The sequence below is a fragment of the Dicentrarchus labrax genome, unplaced genomic scaffold (assembly GCF_905237075.1).
Source record: "Dicentrarchus labrax unplaced genomic scaffold, dlabrax2021, whole genome shotgun sequence".
In the NCBI taxonomy this organism is placed as follows: domain Eukaryota; kingdom Metazoa; phylum Chordata; class Actinopteri; family Moronidae; genus Dicentrarchus; species Dicentrarchus labrax.
The window spans coordinates 19,051,745-19,071,486 of record NW_026136705.1 but is presented as its reverse complement, the minus strand read 5'-3'; the positions used below and the strand labels follow the sequence as shown (position 1 = coordinate 19,071,486).

The following is a 19,742-nucleotide window of genomic DNA, read 5'->3' as shown; positions in this document are numbered from 1 at the left end:
GTCAGTCATTTAGGTCTGTACTGTCCATGCAGTCCTATCTAAAGTGCCAGACATTTGTGAGGATATCCATTGGTTTGAAATTATAAAGAAAATCTTTTAGGATTAGTTTGATATTGTCTGCAGTGACACAGTATCCAGAAATTAAACATTGCTCACAAAAGTTAAAAAATTCTGTAGACACAAGACTACTAAATAGTAGTTGAAGAAGTGAGTGACCACCAGAAACCGGGCTCAGCAGCCTCCAAGGAACCTCTGAGACAGATGGATGCCGGTTTTAAAGCAGCTCCAACCAGGACTGGGACTCATGGGAAGACAAAGATATGGCGGGTGCAGGTGGGTACTCTCCCGGTGGACCAAGCTCCCAGTGCGGGCAGAGTCAGCTGGCTAATAAGGCCACTAGCTGTACAGTTAATTGACCTAACTAGCAAACAGGTGCTACAGTTAGCAGCAGGTAGCTGTTTCTGAGGCAGAGCAAAAAAAATGTCTCCATATATTGACCACTGGTGTGTGTCTATGCACTGTGACGTCAGTCAACCAATAGACGAAAGGCTGACCCCATGACACACTTTGAATGACAGCTGTCTCTTTTGCATAATGATCTAAAAAAACAAAAATAAAACACAATTAACTATGTTTGGGGAAATGTAATGCAATAAGAAAATAAATAAATATGTATTATTAAATTTTGGGGGCTTCCATTGCCTTTAATGGTGGTGACAGCTGTAGAGTGACAGGAAAAGGGGGGAGAGAGAGAGCGGATGACACCCAACAGAGGGCCACAGGTCGGAGTCGAACCCACGTCCGCTGCAGAAAGGACTCAATCTTGGTACATAGGGGGCCAGTTCTACCAGATGAGCTACCAGGGCACCCCAATAAGTAATTCGTTTAAAAATGAATCAACTAAAGAAATAGGCGAATTAACCAATATGAATTAATTATTTTCATAGTTTTGGTGCATTTAATAGTATATTCATTTATTTATTTTTGGTCTTGGCAGTTTCGATCCTCCATATTATGAGGCCAAAAACAGAAAAAAGAAACCTGACCTGACAGCTTTTAAATGTTTTGGAGCATACCAGAAGGAATTAATTCTCGCTAATATAAGGTTTTTCTTTACATAACACAGCACACCTTATACATGTTTGATGTGGATGAAAACTGACGAACCGGCTAAATAATTCAGTTTCTCAGTTTGTCTTAAGAAATGTTGGATTTATAATGCAACAAATGCTGCCATTTAGTTGAGAACTGAAAATTGATTAAAATGAAAAATTAATTAAAAGTATTTTTCATGTCAGACCCTTTCCACTTGTTTCCTCGTCTTCAGTGCCAGAATTATCAGTCCTGTATTTGAACTGTCTCTGGTTTCATTATTTGCAGTGTGTACAGCATTGACTTTAACCACACAGACAGTCCTGATACAAACAGTTTGTGCTCTCAGGCTGCCAAGCATCACTCGATGGTGTTCTTCCTGTGTTATATATGGAGAGCGCTCCGTTGCGTATGCATGTACACTTGAGATGGGAACTTTCCAGTGCAGCTCGGCTCGGTGGAAAAACACCCACACACCACGTTCTGCCCCTAGTTATGATCCATGACCGGCCATAATCACATGCAAGGTGAGTCTGTTTTCCTGCATCAGATAAACCCGCTGCCTGTCAGTTGCAGAGCTCTACATCACTGAGAAGCAGCATCTACTGTACACTGTGTGTAATGTTGCTGTTCAAATTCACTGAACTGAGTCACCACAACAGTACAACAAAGGTGTACACACATTTACAATAGTGATTTAATTGTTTCTTTGAAGAGCTAGTTTATTTTTTCACATCAGGTTTCTCCTAATGTCATTAGTCTGGGTTACAGCAAGAGAAACGGAATCTATTCAATTAACCAATTGACCTTGATATCAGGATACCAGGAGCAAGTAAATAGCCTTACTTTTTCATTTGAGCTGTCAAACAGGATTGGCAGCTGAATCAATAAATAAATAACCAAACTATTCAGTCCAGGGAACAAAATGTGTGTGCAAGGCTGTTGCAACAAAAATCTGATTTAATTGCCCCAGAAGTTTAACTCACAACCAAACCATTTGCCTTTAAAGCAACCCCTTCTTCTTCATCCCATCATTATGAAAATTACATGAAAATTAAAAAAAAAAAAGTATATAGGCCAAGTAGTACTTTTGTTGACAATTGATCACAAATATTTCTGTTTTACCCTTATTAATAATGAAGTAGTTAATTCACTGCAACAAATGTTTGTTTACATTATTAAATAATCCGTAGATTTTTTAATTAATTGTTCAATCAATAAAATATCAGAAAAGTGATCCGTAAATGTCCACCACAAACTTAAAGCTGCAGTTCACATCTTCAGGTGTCTCATTTTGTGGACCAACAGTCAAAAATCCAAATATATTGAGTTTACAGTGATATAAAACAAAAAAAGAATTAAATTCTCTCAATGGAGAAACTGGAAGTGTTCAGTGAAAAATTACTTTAATTTAATTGATTATCAAAATGCCTTCCGTCTTCTGTTAATAGATTCATCGAATAATGACCAATCATTTCAGCTCTACACAATTTACTGAGTGTTGTCTTTGAATATTGTTAATTTAAACTGTTTCAAAACTTTATACAAACTGTAAAAAGTATAGATAATATAGAAATTCTATAGCCTAGATCTAATATCTCAAAACTTACCTGACCAGAATTTACATTTTGTCCTGGGATGCATTAAACTGAGAGCTGACAATTTATTTCTTTATTCCAAAACACACACAGACAGACAAACACACACACACACACACACACACACACACACACACAACACACACCATCCAACAGGCTCACCTCCTCAGAGATATTCAGGTGCTATGGACCAAGGTGGCCAACTGTAAGAGGCTCGAGTTTCCAAGCAACCGAGCTGAAAGCATCAAGATAAGGAAGTATTGTGACCATGGTGCAGCAGGATACAGTGACTCTGCTGTTTGCATATCTTCTCCTCACCCCACTCACCCCCTCCTCATCCATCGCCCCCCTTCCCACCCCCATCATCTTCAACCTGCACACGCTCCTGGCTGAACTTGATCCAGTGAGAAATGCAGATGAGCTTTTTTGTGCTCTTGACATGAGGCATTTAAATGGAGTTATGAGATTATCTGCGAGCGGAGGATGAATGATAATGGTGCTGTTACTGAGATCAGATTAAGGCTTTTGCACCTGGGTCACCCTCTATCCAATGATGAATGTTCATTTTGCAGGAAAAGCCAAACGGATGCCTTACTTAACCATACTGGGAGAAAAAAATAATAATTTAATATTAGCACGAGGAAGTAATGTGTCCGTGCTTTGCAAAAGATTGATCATTTGGGGCTCTTAACATCACGTTATTCCTGGAGACCTTCGTGCGTCAGGTGCTTTGGCTAATAATTGATAGATTTTGGAGAGGCGGCGTGTGGTGGGTTCACAGCTGGCTGACTGCACTCCACAGTCCGCTGTTCAGTCACCGAAAGCCTCTCAGCATGGTTAAATGAACATAAGAGTTAGAAACTGGACATCAGAGGCCAGTATTGACAGGCACCATGAGTGTTCTGCTCGCCCTTTTCACCTTCCTCGCCTTCACCTCTGCGGACGCAAAGCCCAACGCTGGTTTGAAAACGTGGGGACGCTTCAGTAAACTGCCCTACCCAGGAGACAAGGCTTTCCTCTACGATACCTTCCCCAAGGACTTCATATGGGCGGTGGGCACGGCTGCGTACCAGGTGGAGGGCGCGTTTGAGAAAGACGGCAAGGGGCTCTCCATCTGGGACACTTTTACGCGAGGTGGGAACCGGATGGCCACCGGGGACGTGGGCAGCGACAGCTATCACAACATCCACGCCGACATCCGAGCCATCAGGCAGCTCGGGGTCAGTCACTACAGGTTCTCCCTGTCCTGGTCCAGAATATTTCCCAACGGCACCCGCGGGAGTTACAACGAAATCGGCACCAATTACTACCGGACACTGATCAAGAGGCTGAAGGAGATCCGGGTGCAGCCGGTGGTCACGCTGTACCACTGGGACCTGCCCGATCACCTCCAGCAGACCCTCGGCGGCTGGAGCAACCCGGGGATTGTGGGGATTTTCAAGGACTACGCCGATTTCTGTTTCCAGACTTTCGGGGATGATGTGAAGTATTGGATCACCATTGATAACCCGTTTGTGGTGGCGAGGCACGGGTACGGCACCGGAGTGGTCGCTCCCGGGATTAAGAACGACCCTGATCTCCCGTTCCGGGTTGGACACAATCTCCTTAAGGTGAGTGCCCAGGTAAAGGTGAGATAAGGTCATAATAACTTTGTTTTTGTTGTTGTTGTCATTACAGACGGGAAATTCTGCAATGTAGTGCTTAAGAAAGCGACATCATGTAAATTAAATCTTTATTATTTTCTGCCTGAGGTAGCTGACATTTAGGCTAAACCTAGTCTATTTGATTTTCATCTTATTGTTTTTCTCTTTAAGTGTGTTTATGGCATTCTGTGCTGGAAGAAGTATTTAGATGTTTTAATGAATGTAGAAATAACTGTAAAAGTTGACTAAATTATCACTTTATTTAGAGCATTGTTATTATTTTATCTTTTTTTATTATATCAGATGGAGTAATGACCACCTACTTTATAAATTGTTAAATTGTTTCATCTTATAAGATGATCATATGTTATGAAATTATGATTTTTCTTTCATGAAAAGTATCTTAGTAAAAAAATAGTAAAAAGTACAATATTCCTCTCTGAATAGGTGTAAAAAATAAATGAGGCATAAGTGGAAAAATATCTAAAGAAAGAATGTATAGTTGAGTACAGTAAATATACTTGATGCTTATATACTTTATTGTGTTTATCTTATTTCACTTTTATAAACTTTACAGTCTTTTAATCTTTGTCAATCTTCAAATGTTTAATTTCCTACCTGTGTTTGACTTTTTATCTTTTAATTATCTTATATTGTCAGTCACCTGTAGCACTCTGAACCCTGACCTTTATGAAATAAAGCTGGACTGATGGATTTTCTTCATTTTGTCCCTTCCTCCTCCATCTGTCATTATTTTATACCCATCATCCTCTCCATCCTCTCCAACCTCCCCCTTTGTGTGCCCATCATTTTCCTTTTCTGTCTGTCTGTTTCTCCTCCAGGCTCATGCAGCTGTATGGCATCTCTACGACCGCCACTACCGACCCCGTCAGCAGGGCAAGCTGTCCATGGCGCTGGCCTCTCACTGGATCAAACCCAGTCGCACGCGCCTGGAAAGCCTGCGAGAGTGCCAGTGCTCCCTGGACCATGTCCTGGGCTGGTTTGCCCGGCCGCTGTTCACAGACGGAGACTACCCTACCTGCATGAAGACGAGACTGGGCTCACGGCTGCCCTCCTTCACCCAGGAAGAGAGGGAGCAGGTGAGGGGAACAGCCGACTTCTTCGCCCTTTCTCACGGAGCGGCCTTGAGCTTCCAGCTTATCAATGACAGCCTGAAGTTTAGGCAGCAAGAGGATCTGGACCTGAGGATGCTGCTCTACTGGGTCAACGCCGAGTACAACAAACCACCCATCTTTGTAGTGCAGAGTGGTTGGTAGGTTTAGATGTTTGTCTGTACAGGCTGTGATGTTCTTGTGTGTTGTGGTACATCCTGTTTTTACTGTTGCTCAACACAGGTACGTCCTTGGCAATACCAAGACGGAAGACCCCAAACACATGTACTACCTTAAGAGGTTCATTGCAGAGGCACTAAAATGTGAGTAATCATGCAGTCTGGTGTCATATATTCACCAAACCTGCACAAATGTTTGACATTTTTAAACCATTATGAGCATGAACTATTTTACATGAAACTGAAATTTCAAGTTAGGAAAAGTAGTGACTCCCATCTGGACTGTCCACCTGTCTGTGTTTGCCACACAGCGATCGTCATAGACGGAGTGAATGTGATTGGATACACAGCCTGGTCTCTGATAGACGGCTTCGAGTGGCACAGGGAATATGGGATACGACGGGGACTTTATTATGTTGACTTCAACACTCCTGACATGAAGAGGGAGCCAAAGACATCTGCCACTTTTTACAGGTACATGTTATGATGATGTGATGAGTGGTGATTGTGACAAAGGATCCACAATGTTTTTTTTCTATTTGCAGAAACAAATTTCACCTGTGGAGTTTTTAAATCATACTATAAAAGTAATGCTTTTGCACAGATGCAGATTTCTTAAAAACCTTACTTCATTACTACCTGTCCTGATTTATGATTTATTAAGATTGCTCTGTTTCCAAGTAGCTGTAATCACCGGATGAGCTGAACACAAACTACTTCAACTCAAATGCAGAAAACACATATTGTGGATAAAACGGGTGGATTAATAAACTTCCATGTAAGATGCTGACTGTCAAATTAAAGTTTTCGCAAATATCAAGAAAAAATCAGCTCCTTTCAGTTAACAAAAGTGCCTTTAGAAATTCACAGAACATTAGATATATACAACTCAGTTAATTCCAAATTGGTATAGACATCAGTACACGCATCCTATTTTTTTATATTTCAAATACAGATAGTGAAACCCCAATTTTATCTTGGTTATATTTTCACTATTGATTACATTTTGAATAACACTTTATAAAACTGTGCACATTATGGCTCATGCAATGCTGCCTCACCACTACACTCTCAGCACAGCTCCTCCTGAAGGGATGATTTTTCATTATTCCTAAAGAAACGTCATCCAGAGGAACGGTTTCCCAGAACTTCCAGAGAACAGACCAGCTCAAGGAATCTTCCCGTGCGATTTTGCCTGGGGGGTATCTGCCAACTCCATACAGGTATGTGTTTATTATGTGTTTATGTAAGGATGAGAGGAAGGTTGGGGAGTTGTGGAGGGTCAAATGTGCCAAAAGGCAGAGGTCACATAATGAATGAACGTCAACCAGAATACTTCCTCAAAAATAGAGAAACTTAAGGAAACATTAACAATGTACAGTATTACCTTTGGTCTCATTAATATTTTGTGAAGTGTGAGGTTTTGTGAAATTTATTTATAACTATTAACAACTCTATAACTATTATTTTGTTGTCTGATGTAGTGGAAAGGAAATTGAAAGAAAAGTTTCAATTCCTCTACTCCTCGTCAAACTTACTCCATGTTTCTCACATTGTTTTCAACTTGCAGTTTTCATGGTGAAAGTCCAGCTCAGAAACAGCTATGGCAATGAATCCTCTCTTAATGATAAACCACAAAACCTCACGCTGTCTGCCAGCTGAGCTAAACAGCACAGGACCAATTATCACAGATTTGCCCCATTTGGCCTTTATTTGCATTTGTGTGTACAGAGTAAATAGAGTGAGTGAGCGAGTGCATGTTTACACTGGCGTGTTTCTCTTCATGTCATAGGTGGAGACCACTCCCAGCCAGTTTGCAGACCCCAGTGTTTACTTGTGGAACATCTCCAACAACGGAGAGCTGATGAGACTGGAGGGCTTCAGTGCGCCTCCTTTACGCCGAACTGCACACTGTGCTGACTACGCTACCATCCGACAACAGGTCAGTCCTCCTTCAAGTCAAACTTTTATCTCTTGAGTGGTTTTACACACTCAAACTCAGCATGTTGATTTTCTCAGTATTCCCTAATAATTATACCTTTGCTTAAACAAACATTTTTCTCCTTTGGGGTACATATTTGTAAAATAATGAAGGTCAGAAGATAGATAGAATAATACAGTGAATGGAACTGGAAGTGATCGACAGTGTGTGATCTGGCACACTTGTCAATAAGACTTTATGCTGTGAAAGAACATGTCAGCAATTCTACTTTTGAAGGTGCCTCTGCAACGAGCTTTTGTATACAGTATAAAAAAGGTACAACTTTTAAATTGGTTTTTATGTGTGTTGTTGCTCTCTTCAGGTGAATGAAATCCGGCAGGTCGGGGTAAACCACTTCCACTTCTCCCTCAACTGGTCAGCTCTGGTGCCTACAGGTGACGTGGCTCATCCCAACACCACTCTGCTGGGCTACTACCGCTGCTTCACCCGTCAGCTGCTGCAGGCCAACGTAACACCTGTGGTCACTCTGTGGCACCACACACTGCAGCGCAGCAGCCTGCCGGCCTCGCTGGACACCGCCAACAAGTGGCTGAACAGGTCAGATGCAGTGAGGATTGCAAGGTTAAAGCTCTTTTAACTCCAGCAGGTTTTAGGATAGCTGAGAAGGATATCACTACTCTTTTTTAAGGGCCAGTTTTTCATTTGTTATTTGCATGAATTCTGAGAAAGCTTCATGGCTATTAGAACTTGGAAATCTGTTCCAAACACAGAACTAATGAACAACCGTCTGTATCAAGTATGGTTTATTACAATATACAGTAATTTATAGATTGGTTTCATGAAAAGTAAACATGCAATGATGTTGCCAGGAACAGTCTGTCCTGACTGCCATCAACATAAAGCCATCCTTTATGACTTGCTGCCATGGTTTCATCTTGCCTCTTCCTGTAATAAAGATATATCACTAAACCCAGCATTCACAATGTTTGTTGAGGGAACAATCTGATGTATTGGCATTTTCCACTTTATTGGCACAACATCCAGTGTTGTTGTAACTAAATGTAAATAGATCTTCTAAGATGTATCTTTTTATTATATTCCTTGTCATTTTCTCCCTCCAATGTGGATGTATGGGTGTGTGTAAAGTTAACAGGTTACATTTTCTGATATAAATGCAATCTTAGTGAGTAAATACCTTCCTTTCCACCTTCAAATGTTTTCTTAGGGAGACTCCAGAGGCGTTCGCAGACTATGCCAGACTTTGTTACAGAGAACTAGGTGCTCATGTAAAGATGTGGATCACTCTGAATGAGCCCAACGATGAGATCGTGAGCTACCAGGAGGGTCATCAGATGCTGCGGGCACATGCTCTGGCCTGGCACGCTTATGACGATGAGTTCAGACATGCGCAGGGAGGACAGGTCAGTAGAACTGCAGTGTTGAGATTAATTGGTAATGTCTGTGAGGAATTATTATTATTGACTACTCAAATACTTTTATTATATGTAGGTAGTGGTTTTTAATGTTTAGTTGTTCACACATGTTTCTCTACGTGTTACACCTAAACAAGCCATTTGCAAGATCCTCTTCTTTGTCTTTGTCTTAGCTGTTTGGTTCTTGAATGTCAGTTTCCATAGATCTTTTCACATTCAAACAGCCAGATTTTGCCAGTAAAGCGACATCTCTTTTATTGGATTTTCTGTTGTGGAAATTTGTGTGTTTTGTCTGTTTACACATGTTGGCTCTTGCTGCTTGTGCTCCTTTTTATTCCAAATAAAATCACACAGATTATTACCTGTGCTTCCATGTTTTGTGTTGTGTCTCAGGTGTCTCTGGCTCTGCACATGGACTGGGTGGAACCAGCCTTTTCATTCAGCCGTGAAGACGTGGAACCAGCTAAAAGAGTTTTGGACTTCCGTGTTGGCTGGTTTGCAGAGCCGATCTTTGGCAGTGGGGACTATCCTCTGGGAATGAGGAGCTGGCTGCGTCAGCTCAACTCACTTGAGTACAAATACTTAATTCATATGTCAATACAGTCACTTTGTTAGCTATAGAATAAGCATTGCTGTTTGCTGTCACAATGAAAAAATGTCAACAGATAATCTCAGCTCAAACCACTAATAGATTAATTGATCTAAATCTAGATTTTCAATCCAGCACTGTATCAAATGGAAATCAGTAGGTTATATAGGATATAATATATGTATATATACCAATATTCAATTTGCAAGGTTGATGTGGAAACTTAACTTGAAGTCACCAGTGCACATACACTGAGAATAGACATTGTAGTAGGAGACATTTTGTGTCCAGCAGGAAATGAACTAAACTTGCATATTCATAGTAGATACTGGAACTTTTAATGATGTAGAAGAAGTAGGATTTTAATGTGTTTGTTTGTTTGTTTGTTTTTTGTTTTTGTTGCAGAAACATATAAGATACACATTATGGTTTCAATTTGGCCAATATGGACAATTTGTATAAACAATTTGTATAAACGTCATATTGTCTGGATTTATTGGGGAAAAGCCCAAACTACTCACTTGTACTTCTTAAATGCTAGTTTTATATAATTTTTAAAATGCTATATTTTCTGTGTGTTTCCACAGTCTGCCAGTATTCAATGAGGAGGACAGACAGCTGGTTAAAGGGACATATGACTTCTTTGCCATTAGTCACTTCAGTACCAAGTTGGTGACACATGCCAAGGAAGACTCGTAAGATAATGTTTTTTTTATTTATATATAGTTACAGATAGTTACAGAAGACATACAAACAACTGTCCTGGCGTTAAAGTAGTTCAGTTTAGCTGAAGACAAATATCTTGTCCTGATGTCTGATGTCCCTGACGTACACATCCAGCATTTTAAGATACATGTATAAGATGAAAACCCATAATGAGAATGTTTTTCAGTTTTATTTTTGTGATACAAAGCTTTTCCATGTCTGCAGGTACACCTACATAGCAATGCTAGAGGTCCAACACATGATAGACACCACATGGATCATGTCCCCGAGGCCTGTTGTGCCCTGGGGCTTGAGGAAAGCCCTCAACTGGGTGAGACTGAAGGAGTTTGTGTCACTGTTTGTTTGGTGGCTAGTTGTGATGCAGACTTGAGTCATTGTCTTGTAAAGAGTTAAAAAGTTGTATGTTGACCTAATTGAACCAAGCTGACAGGGACATAGTAAAGGGGAGACATAGGACACAGTCAGCGCACATGGGATTTGATTCAAGGCAAACACATGTATATCTATCCTGCTACTACTACACCATGATCACGCATATTTTTAAAGTTCCCCTCCACTCAGAAATGGGTTATTCTTTATGATTTATAACTTGGTTGTTTGACCTTCACTGTTTAGTAAAGTAGGAGACATATTGTGTCCAGTAGTTATTTTTTTTAAATATTTGCATATTCATAGATCCTGGATTTTTCAATGAGGGTGAAGGAGTAGATGGAATAATTTTTAACCAGGTTACTTTTATGGAAAACTATACCAGACACAAATTATTATTAAACATTTCTGTAAGTGAACTTTTACTGCTAATTATTTTAGCTAGATGCCATAAAAATGCAGAGTGCTTTGCACTTACGATTCAGTGGCAAAGATTCCCCCAACTATTAATCCACCCTGGATTTACTGGCAACCATGAGATAAAAACTGACATTGCTCTTGCGGTGTGTAAGGTGAAGGAGCACTACTGTGATGTACCCGTCTATGTGATGGCTAACGGAGTCCAGGAAGACCCAGCCCGCTTCAAAGACAGCCTAAGGGTCTACTACTTGTACAACTACATCAATGAGGCGCTGAAAGGTGAGACTACAAACACACATGTTGCTGTTGAGAGTTTACAGGATTAATGCAGTGCAATTGGGAGCCGAATATGGTTATCGCTGCATGTGTACTGAGTGATCAATCCTTCAGAGGTGATTGAAGTCTTTCCCCTACGATGGCCTCTGTAGAGCTTAATTATTAGACAGGTATTTTGGTCACTGACCCTTGAATAGTCAGCAGACTCAGAACACACACCTACTCTATGCTTACAAAAATATAAACAGAGATACACACTGTACACTGATTATTTTTTTTTTGAGTCAAGGTTACTTGTTATCCAGTTACCTGTCCTTGTAAAGTTTATTGGGTTACGCTCAGCAGAGGCCTTAGCCAGCACTCTGAAAGTGTGTGCATATATAGTATCACGTAATTGTATGTTGCAGTGTGCTCTGTCACCACTAAGTGGCAACCATGCACAGAAAGCTGTTTGTATATACAGAGCAACATTTACAAAGACTGAAATACATCAACCATAAAATATGAGGAATTATTTGCCTTGTTTAAACTATATATGAATTGTCAGGCTTTTTTTTTTCGTGTAGTGAGAGGAGTACTATAATGGATGCTGATTAAGGCCAGGAAAATAAATACATATAATACATTCTAATAAATGTCTTATAGTTGTGAAGTAGTAAATCAAACATATGACTTTCTGTATCATAATTGTGAGGTATTTTCCATAAATGGCCATGTCTAGGGACCTTTTGGTAGCTCACCTGGTAAAATATTTGTATGTATAAATAGCTGTGTCTGTAAGTCATGCAACATTCTCGGACGATATGTTACTCAGTAACTAGAGTGCTTGTAATTACCATAGTTACTATCCACAGCTGCATACTATTTCTACTTTTTAGGATAATTTAAATCTAAAAAACATAAGCATTATGTCCTACATGTTTTTTTGGGTAACACTTTATTTTAAAGCCCCATAATTAACATTAAACACAAGCAGTAGATTAAAATGAATAAGTAGCTTATAACACACCAATGTAGTTAGTTGGCATATCTCTTAAAATATGATGTATCTGTCAACAAGTTTACCTAACTTTATCTTAATGAATGACAATATAACATAGTTGTAATTATATAGAATATATCTTCATAAGCGAAGTGTCAAGTTGAAAATACAACACATTTATAAACACTTGTACTTAGACATGCTTCTTAGTACTTCATCATAATGTGTTAGAAACTATTTATACATTATAAATATGTGGGATTATGCCTTTTTTTCTACCGTCATACACCCAGTCTGCCACCTTCAAATGCATATACAAACAAATGAATCTTGAACTTCTCAAACCTTCTTTACTCCCTCCTCAGCATACACTCTGGACGGCGTAAACCTGAAGGGTTACTTTGCCTACGCCCTGAGCGACCAGAGGGACCCAGGATTCGGCTTGTATGGCCACGTCCACGAAGAAGTCATCATCAAGGCCTCTCTCTCCAACTATCGCAACATCATCCAGCACAACGGCTTTCCCATTGAAGGAGGTGTGCCCCAGCAGTGTCCCAGCATGCCTCAGCCTTGCCTAGGCTGCCACGAGCTAGTCAAGAGGCCCGTGGTGGGCTTCCTGACTCTGGTAGGTTCAGGGGTGCTGATCACCCTGGGCCTCATTATCTATTACACAGCCAAGAGACACAAGGAGTGTTACTGATGATTGTTTTTGTCTTTTTTAAATGACTTAAGGAAAAAAAATGTAGGGTTCAGTCTCTACCTCTGAATAACTAAAGTGTTCCAATCATCTTTACATTTTAGGTGTTACAAATGTTATTTTAGATGTTTTCAAGACTAGAATGCATCTTTTTGTTTTAAAAATATTGTGGAATAATAATTTTATAAATTACATTATGAGGCTCAACCCTTCTCCCACCACAGCTGTACATACTACAAGAAAAGGGACTATAAAGTACCTGAATAACAAAGGAAGCTCCGGAGACTAATTTTAAGTTTGTCATAGTGACAGGATCAAAAGGTCTGCAAATTAGTTCATGCATCAGTCACATAACCAACATGTAATATATGATTTCAAATTCTTGACACTAGCTGCACATCATCAATTCCAAATAATGATGGATATCACAGAATGGTCTTTTCAAAACTACGTTTGTGAGTTTTGCTGCTCGGAAAGTCAAGGGTCACCCATTAGTGTTTTTCTAATTATTGAGACCTGTTGCACTCCACCATGTCGCCAAGGTAATTTCCCCATAGAATCCAAAGGAGAAGTAATCGGGAAGAGGAAACCTCTGGATAGTACATTTTACAGTATGTACCTTCCTTTATGGAACATAAATACTATTTTAAGTTTTTTTTTTCTAATGTTCTTCACACTAGTGTGTAATTTTGTGACTATAATAAACATTTGCTTATCTGTCTTTAGTGCCAACAATAAAAGTGCTCAAATAAGGTGAAAAACAAACACTGATGCTACATTTTTTTGGTTTATTTGAATGAAATACTTGCAATGTACCTGGATACAAGCTGGGAACCTTTGTTGCATTTATCCTCATTATTCTCTCATGTTTCCGGTCTCTCACATACTCGGAACCTCTGAGCAACATCAAACAGGTTTGTAGGCAGTGTCATGTTACATAATACCCAAGAGCCACACACACCAAACTCTTTATACTTCAGGAGTGATGGTCAATAAGATTGATGTAAAAAAAAAAAAGATCTGCTATGTAATATTAAGTGGAATAGTAATAAAATGTTACATTTGGTCATATTCATAGAGCAACACCAGACCACCAGACTTTTAACAGGTTGTAAAGAAAGCTATTTATTGTAATGTTCTGTTGCAGATTTTTAGGAAAACATCTCTTGTCCTGTCATCTCTTGTATATTACAAAATGCAAAAAGTCTTGTTGGGGCACGAAACACGAGCAAGTTGAAGTCGTTTGTATTTAAGTCCATTTAGAGTCAAAACATCATGGCATCCAGGCCGTCTTCCATGAACTTCTTGTAGATGGCCATGAACTTGGCAGTGAATGCCTCAAGGTGATAGATAGCTTTGCTGCCCAGCTGCAGTCTGTGTTCGTAGTAGGCTGCCATGTGGGCCACCTCTGTCTTCAGCTGGCCATCGCAGTTACTCAACAACTCTGTTACCAGACCCTGTGTTAGGGGATTGGACAGAGAAAATTAATATTCAATACCTTAAACATTACTGCAAACTGTTTCAACACTCTGATGGGATATGAGGTGCAGTAAACGGTACCTTCATAATGACATCAGGAGGGATGCAGTGAGTCAGCAGCTCATATAGCCTGGCTCGAACCTCCAACAACCTGGAACAGTGACAGGCATGGATTCAGCATTAAAACTTCCACGAGTCTGATTAACCTAGTCGCCATCAGGACCGGCAAAACCTCTTTTATCTGCCTCTCCTACCTCTGAGGACTCTGCTGGCTCACAATGGCATTAGCGGTTTCTCTGAGGTAGACCTCCCAGTCCGTCACCGGGACATCTTGGTCGGCTGAGAATGGATACCTGGAAAACATTAACACAGGCGAAATAAGCCGATACTTTTGTTTATATTCCATACGAATCAACAGATACCGCTGTGGAGGAATTGTATTATGTTTTGTGATAACTTACTGCTGCACTCGGCATGCCTCACACATCAAAAGGGCTTTGCGGAGGTTGCGACCTGACTTCTCAGAGATTTGCTTGGCCAGCTCAGGAGGGAGGAGTAGTCCCTCCTTTTTACAGACTGATGTCAGAACATTACAGACCTGGCAAACAGGAAAAAGTTGAAAATGTTGTCCTCGTTGGACATAACTTGCACAACAATTTTAGGCTTTCTAATAGACTACTTTCATATATTACTAATTACAATCTAAACCGTCTTGCCTCTTCTGTGCTCGGCAGAGGAACTCTGATAGCCAGACAACGGCTCCGAATTGGCCCGATGACTTTGGAGGTAGAGGTCGAGCACAGGATGAGACGACAGGTGCCCATGTACTTTTCCATTGTCCGGCGCAAGGCATGCTGGGCATCCTTTGTGAGTCTGTCCACCTCTGTTAGCAACACCACTGAGAGAAAAAACAAAGTGCCAATTAGTACAAGAGTGAGTCAGTCTGATATTATGTCTTCCCAGAGCCAAAGGGTGGCATCAGGGAAAGCTGGTTGATTGATTTTTTTTTGCTCTAAAACACAGACCAGCATTCACAGGTTAAACTGGCACAATATGTCTTTCCTACCTTTGAACTCTCTCTGGGTGCTTGACTGGATCTGTTGAGACTGAGCCACAGTTTTAATCAGCTCTTGAATCACCACACGGTCCTGGTTTCCAGCGTCACTGTACGACACAAATCAGAAATACTTAAAAAGTCCAACTGAAATGAAATTGCTTGTTTGAAAACAAGGTTGTATGACAATCAGGTCTGTTGTCATTGAACTGTGAGACATTGGTACTGTGTGTTTGTTGGTAACTTCTTTTACTGATGAATTGTACGTCTTTGCTGATGGTTGTGTAGTTATTTGTAGTACTGTTCGTTTTGGGGTGATGCTTCGTTTTCTATATGGTGAAAATTAACTTTATCTGGTACAATACATGCATTGTGCATTGTCACACACTAAATAAACCGAATAAAAAAATAAATAAAATGGAGTAAAAAGTGCAATTTGCTCTGAAATGAAGTGGAATACCCAAGGTCAAATACCTCCAAATAGCCAGTAATTGAGCACTTGAGCTACTTATTCCTCATCGTTACCTTGGGTTGACTTCCAAGTGGTAGTTGCTGGCTATTGTGTTAATCTCAATTTTCTTCTTTGAGGGAGCCTGGAGACGAGGAAACACAAAACAGGTATGAAACTAAAACTTACGTCAGACAGACTATAAGTTTATGAACACTGACAGTAGAAAGGTCTGGAGAAACTGCATGCTGCTCTGCAGTTGTGTAGTGTGGGGTAGGGGGGTGGGGGGGTGGGGGGTCTAGTGACTGTCTATTTCATTATTTGCCCTCTCACCACGATGGTCTGGTGCTCAATGCGAAGCTTCTCCACCCCAGCGCCATACAGCTCCCTCAGCAGACACATGATGCGGGTCTTCTTCCCAGCGCCAGAAGGACCGTACACCAACAAGTGTGGGAAGTCGCCACATTGGACCTGAAACAAACATTCACAAAAGGAGGTTCGCTTTATATAAACCGGGTTAACTAGTGCTTTGTAAACTGTTGTTGTATATGCTGTCAGTCATGTGTTGTCATGCTGTGCATCAATGTTAGTTTCTGCTGTTCTGTCCCACACATAACATGCATGTCCAACACCACCCATTAAGACTACCCTTATCCACTCACAACCAACTTTTATTGTTTTAGTCTCCCTGCTTTCTTTTATGTTTGTGCATTTTATCCATGTCCTCATGTCCATATATTTCTGCTGTCGTTTTGTAAATACACTTTTGTTAAAAAGGTACACACCAATAGTTTCTGTTTGTCCCTTTGCCTCTGCCATCACTGTATGAATGGGTATGAATGTGTATGAATGGGTGAATGTGGTATGAGAGGCGCTATACAAGTACAGTCCATTTTCCATTCGCTTTTTTTTTTTTTTTTTTTTTTTACAAATAAGCAACATTTGATGAAAGCAACCTTTCAGAAACAGGTAGGCATTGTGAGTTGAATCTAACAATGGCTGCCCTCAGATGATGTGACATATACTGTATATTACAGGTTAACGTTACCCCAAAACAAGTCTGACAGGATGGACACTGCAGTCAGTGACTCTCCAAATTATATTTACACTCAAGACAACAAGGATTGATCCGCACAGCGCATCATTTCTCTCGGTAAAGTAAATTAAACGTTTATAAAAAAAATTTAAAAAAAACCAATATGCAGCTATTGAGTGTGATGCTAATGTTATCTTAGCTTGGATGAACAGATTAGTTTCTCTCACCAGGTTTTTCAGCTGAGTCGCTTGCTCTTTATGATAGTCGAGTTTCCCGAGGGAAGTCGGTCGATATTTGTCCAGCCACAAACTCATTGTGTTGTGGATTTAGTGACTGTTATCGTCCGTGTTGACAGCAGACAGCCTGCAGCTAGCGAGCTTTTTACTCTCCCGCGAAATATTCACATACGCAACCCGCGCTGCCGCTTCCTGTTTAACTACGGAGAGTCGAACGGGTCAAAACTGCTACACGCGGGTTGTAATGTCACTTTTTCATCGCGATAAACAAACGTGTGAGTACAGTAGGTGGAGAAAATGTGCTCCACCAGCAATAGCAGTCATTTATCTGTAAATGATTAGAGTATTTATAACTGTCTGACAGACTTGTATATTATAATGCAACAGGGGTCTTTGAGTGGGGGGTGTAGTGGGGGTCCCCAGCAAAAGGAGGAGTGGAATATTTTAACTTTTATCACATTTTTTGGAAGTTGGAACCACAAGGAAAGACATAGGGGTGGCCCTTTTTATTGATTGTAATTTATAGTGATCCCAGATTGATCATTGATTGAGTCTTGAAACCTAAAAAACCTAATGTACATCTCCTGCTGGGATCCTTTACAAGAAAAAGCTGGTAAACCCCTGTTATAATGAATTCCACATTAGTTTTGCATTGTTCATGTTGAAGGGCAACAGCTTGATCCTGCGGAGCTTCAGCTACACAGATGTCCATGATGTAACCACAGTTATTATCCTTGGTGTTTAAATATGTGCCTCTCCTGAGGTGTACAAGAGATGACCTCCACCAGTGTCATTCCTGCATGATGCCTGTTGTTATGTCCAGGTAAGCTATAAGTACAGGTTGGTGTGTACATTTGTCTTGTTGGGAGGGGGAAATGAGGGGTTAAAAGGGACCCAGCAGTGCACACTATTGAGTTAATCTGGCTGTATCTTAAATGGAATTTGAGGGATAGCATCTTTTCTTTGTGGCAGCAGATGTGCAGGTGTTTACACTGAAGACAGCGAGGCTACAATGATACCACCAAGGAATGTGAAACAGCTAATCCCAAGCAACGAAAACAAAAGCGAGCAGTGTCACCGTGCTGTCATGCCATGCCATAACGAGAAGGTGTGAGCTGATTGTGTGTGATTATTGCTAGGATATATACTAGAAGCTTCTCTCTAAGTGTCTTACTGAATGCTATTTTGTGATCACCATCTGAACAACACATTTGTTTATATAACAGTCTGATTTTTGTCTATATAACAGTCTGAAAAAATGAAAACAACTTAACACACAAACAAATTATTATCTGGTTCAGTTTTTCCTCCCTCTCCAGGCAAGAAAGTGCAGAATTTTAATCCCATGTTTTCTGGCATGCAGTGATAGAGTTAGAAAGCACATTCTTCTTATCTGACTACATGCATGTGAATGTTTGTTGTCAAAATGAGGTTTTATTGTCTCTCACGTTTTACACAGTATCGACAGTGCACACAGTCAAGATAATACAGTTTACATAATCCAGTGTGGATGTTCTAGTGTTTTTATGTGCTTTCTCTCAGAGGAACTTAAAAAGACTGCGTTTATAGGAACTCACTGTTTTTTTTTTCTAATTGTTTTATTGTGTGTATACTGTATATACCTGTCAAATCTCACCTTGTCTTTCTTTCTACTCTTTTTCTATGCCCTGCTTTTCTTCAACCTGACCCGGGTAAATACACCTCTCTGTGACAGGAATGTTATATATGGAGGAGCGTGTCTCAGCAGGTTGGCGTAGCTTGTATTGAAATAGATGTTTGAGTTAAATTAATATGCATCCATCATCACAGCAATGAAGGACAGTATAACTTCTAGGACAGATGGTGGGTGGTGGGTGAAGTTTATCATGTTCAATCATGTAAGATGACTTATGAATTTCATTCATAAGTATCAGTTTGACTCATGAATTGTATTAATCACCTGATAGTTCAGCTTGTGCTAATGCTGATGGTCTTTTAACAGCAGCTTCTACTGGGGAGGAAAAGTATTTTAAGGGGCCAGTTTGCCAGAAAAATGTGAATCTTACAATGGCATTTGGTTTGTGGTCATTTTGTTTGACACTTTATCAAATGAAAGGACCACAAACCAAACCAAATGTAAAAAAAAAATCTATTTTGACAGTTATAAACCACATTGTTGTGAAAACCATTTATTGTCCATGTCCAAGCAGAAGAAGTTCACAACAAGATAAATGGTCAATTATCATACTGATCATTTTATTTGAAGAGACTTAATATTTTTTCAAATGTCATTTTGTAATAATCCTGCAAACATAGCTCATTCACATTCAGATGAATTACTGCAAACACATTTATACCTTAGCAAATCCCTCTGCTGCTTTCTGGATAGTTACGTTCTGCGAAAAACATGTTCTTCTGGGTAAAGGAGACATTACAGAAAGCAATTCAGATT

At 40.1% G+C, this 19,742-nt stretch overlaps 2 protein-coding genes across 2 annotated transcripts; one reads left to right on the top strand and one right to left on the bottom strand.

Moving 5' to 3' along the window:
• Positions 1-3,477: 3,477 nt before the first annotated feature.
• kl (klotho) lies at positions 3,478-13,823 on the top strand. The gene is made up of 13 exons (XM_051400713.1): positions 3,478-4,300; positions 5,176-5,606; positions 5,689-5,768; positions 5,936-6,098; positions 6,742-6,847; positions 7,417-7,566; positions 7,928-8,163; positions 8,792-8,987; positions 9,393-9,571; positions 10,176-10,283; positions 10,519-10,624; positions 11,256-11,382; positions 12,727-13,823. The coding sequence occupies exons 1-13, from the start codon at positions 3,584-3,586 to the stop codon at positions 13,059-13,061; spliced, it is 2,934 nt and encodes a 977-aa protein (XP_051256673.1). The 5' UTR covers positions 3,478-3,583; the 3' UTR covers positions 13,062-13,823.
• Positions 13,824-13,832: 9 nt separating this feature from the next.
• Positions 13,833-17,499, bottom strand: rfc3 (replication factor C (activator 1) 3). The gene is made up of 9 exons (XM_051400727.1): positions 17,303-17,499; positions 16,373-16,510; positions 16,117-16,184; positions 15,604-15,701; positions 15,254-15,435; positions 14,999-15,135; positions 14,792-14,890; positions 14,619-14,688; positions 13,833-14,515 (listed from the first exon to the last, which is right to left on the bottom strand). Exons 1-9 carry the CDS (start codon positions 17,387-17,389, stop codon positions 14,324-14,326), a joined length of 1,071 nt encoding a protein of 356 aa, XP_051256687.1. The 5' UTR covers positions 17,390-17,499; the 3' UTR covers positions 13,833-14,323.
• Between the last annotated feature and the right edge of the window lie 2,243 nt (positions 17,500-19,742).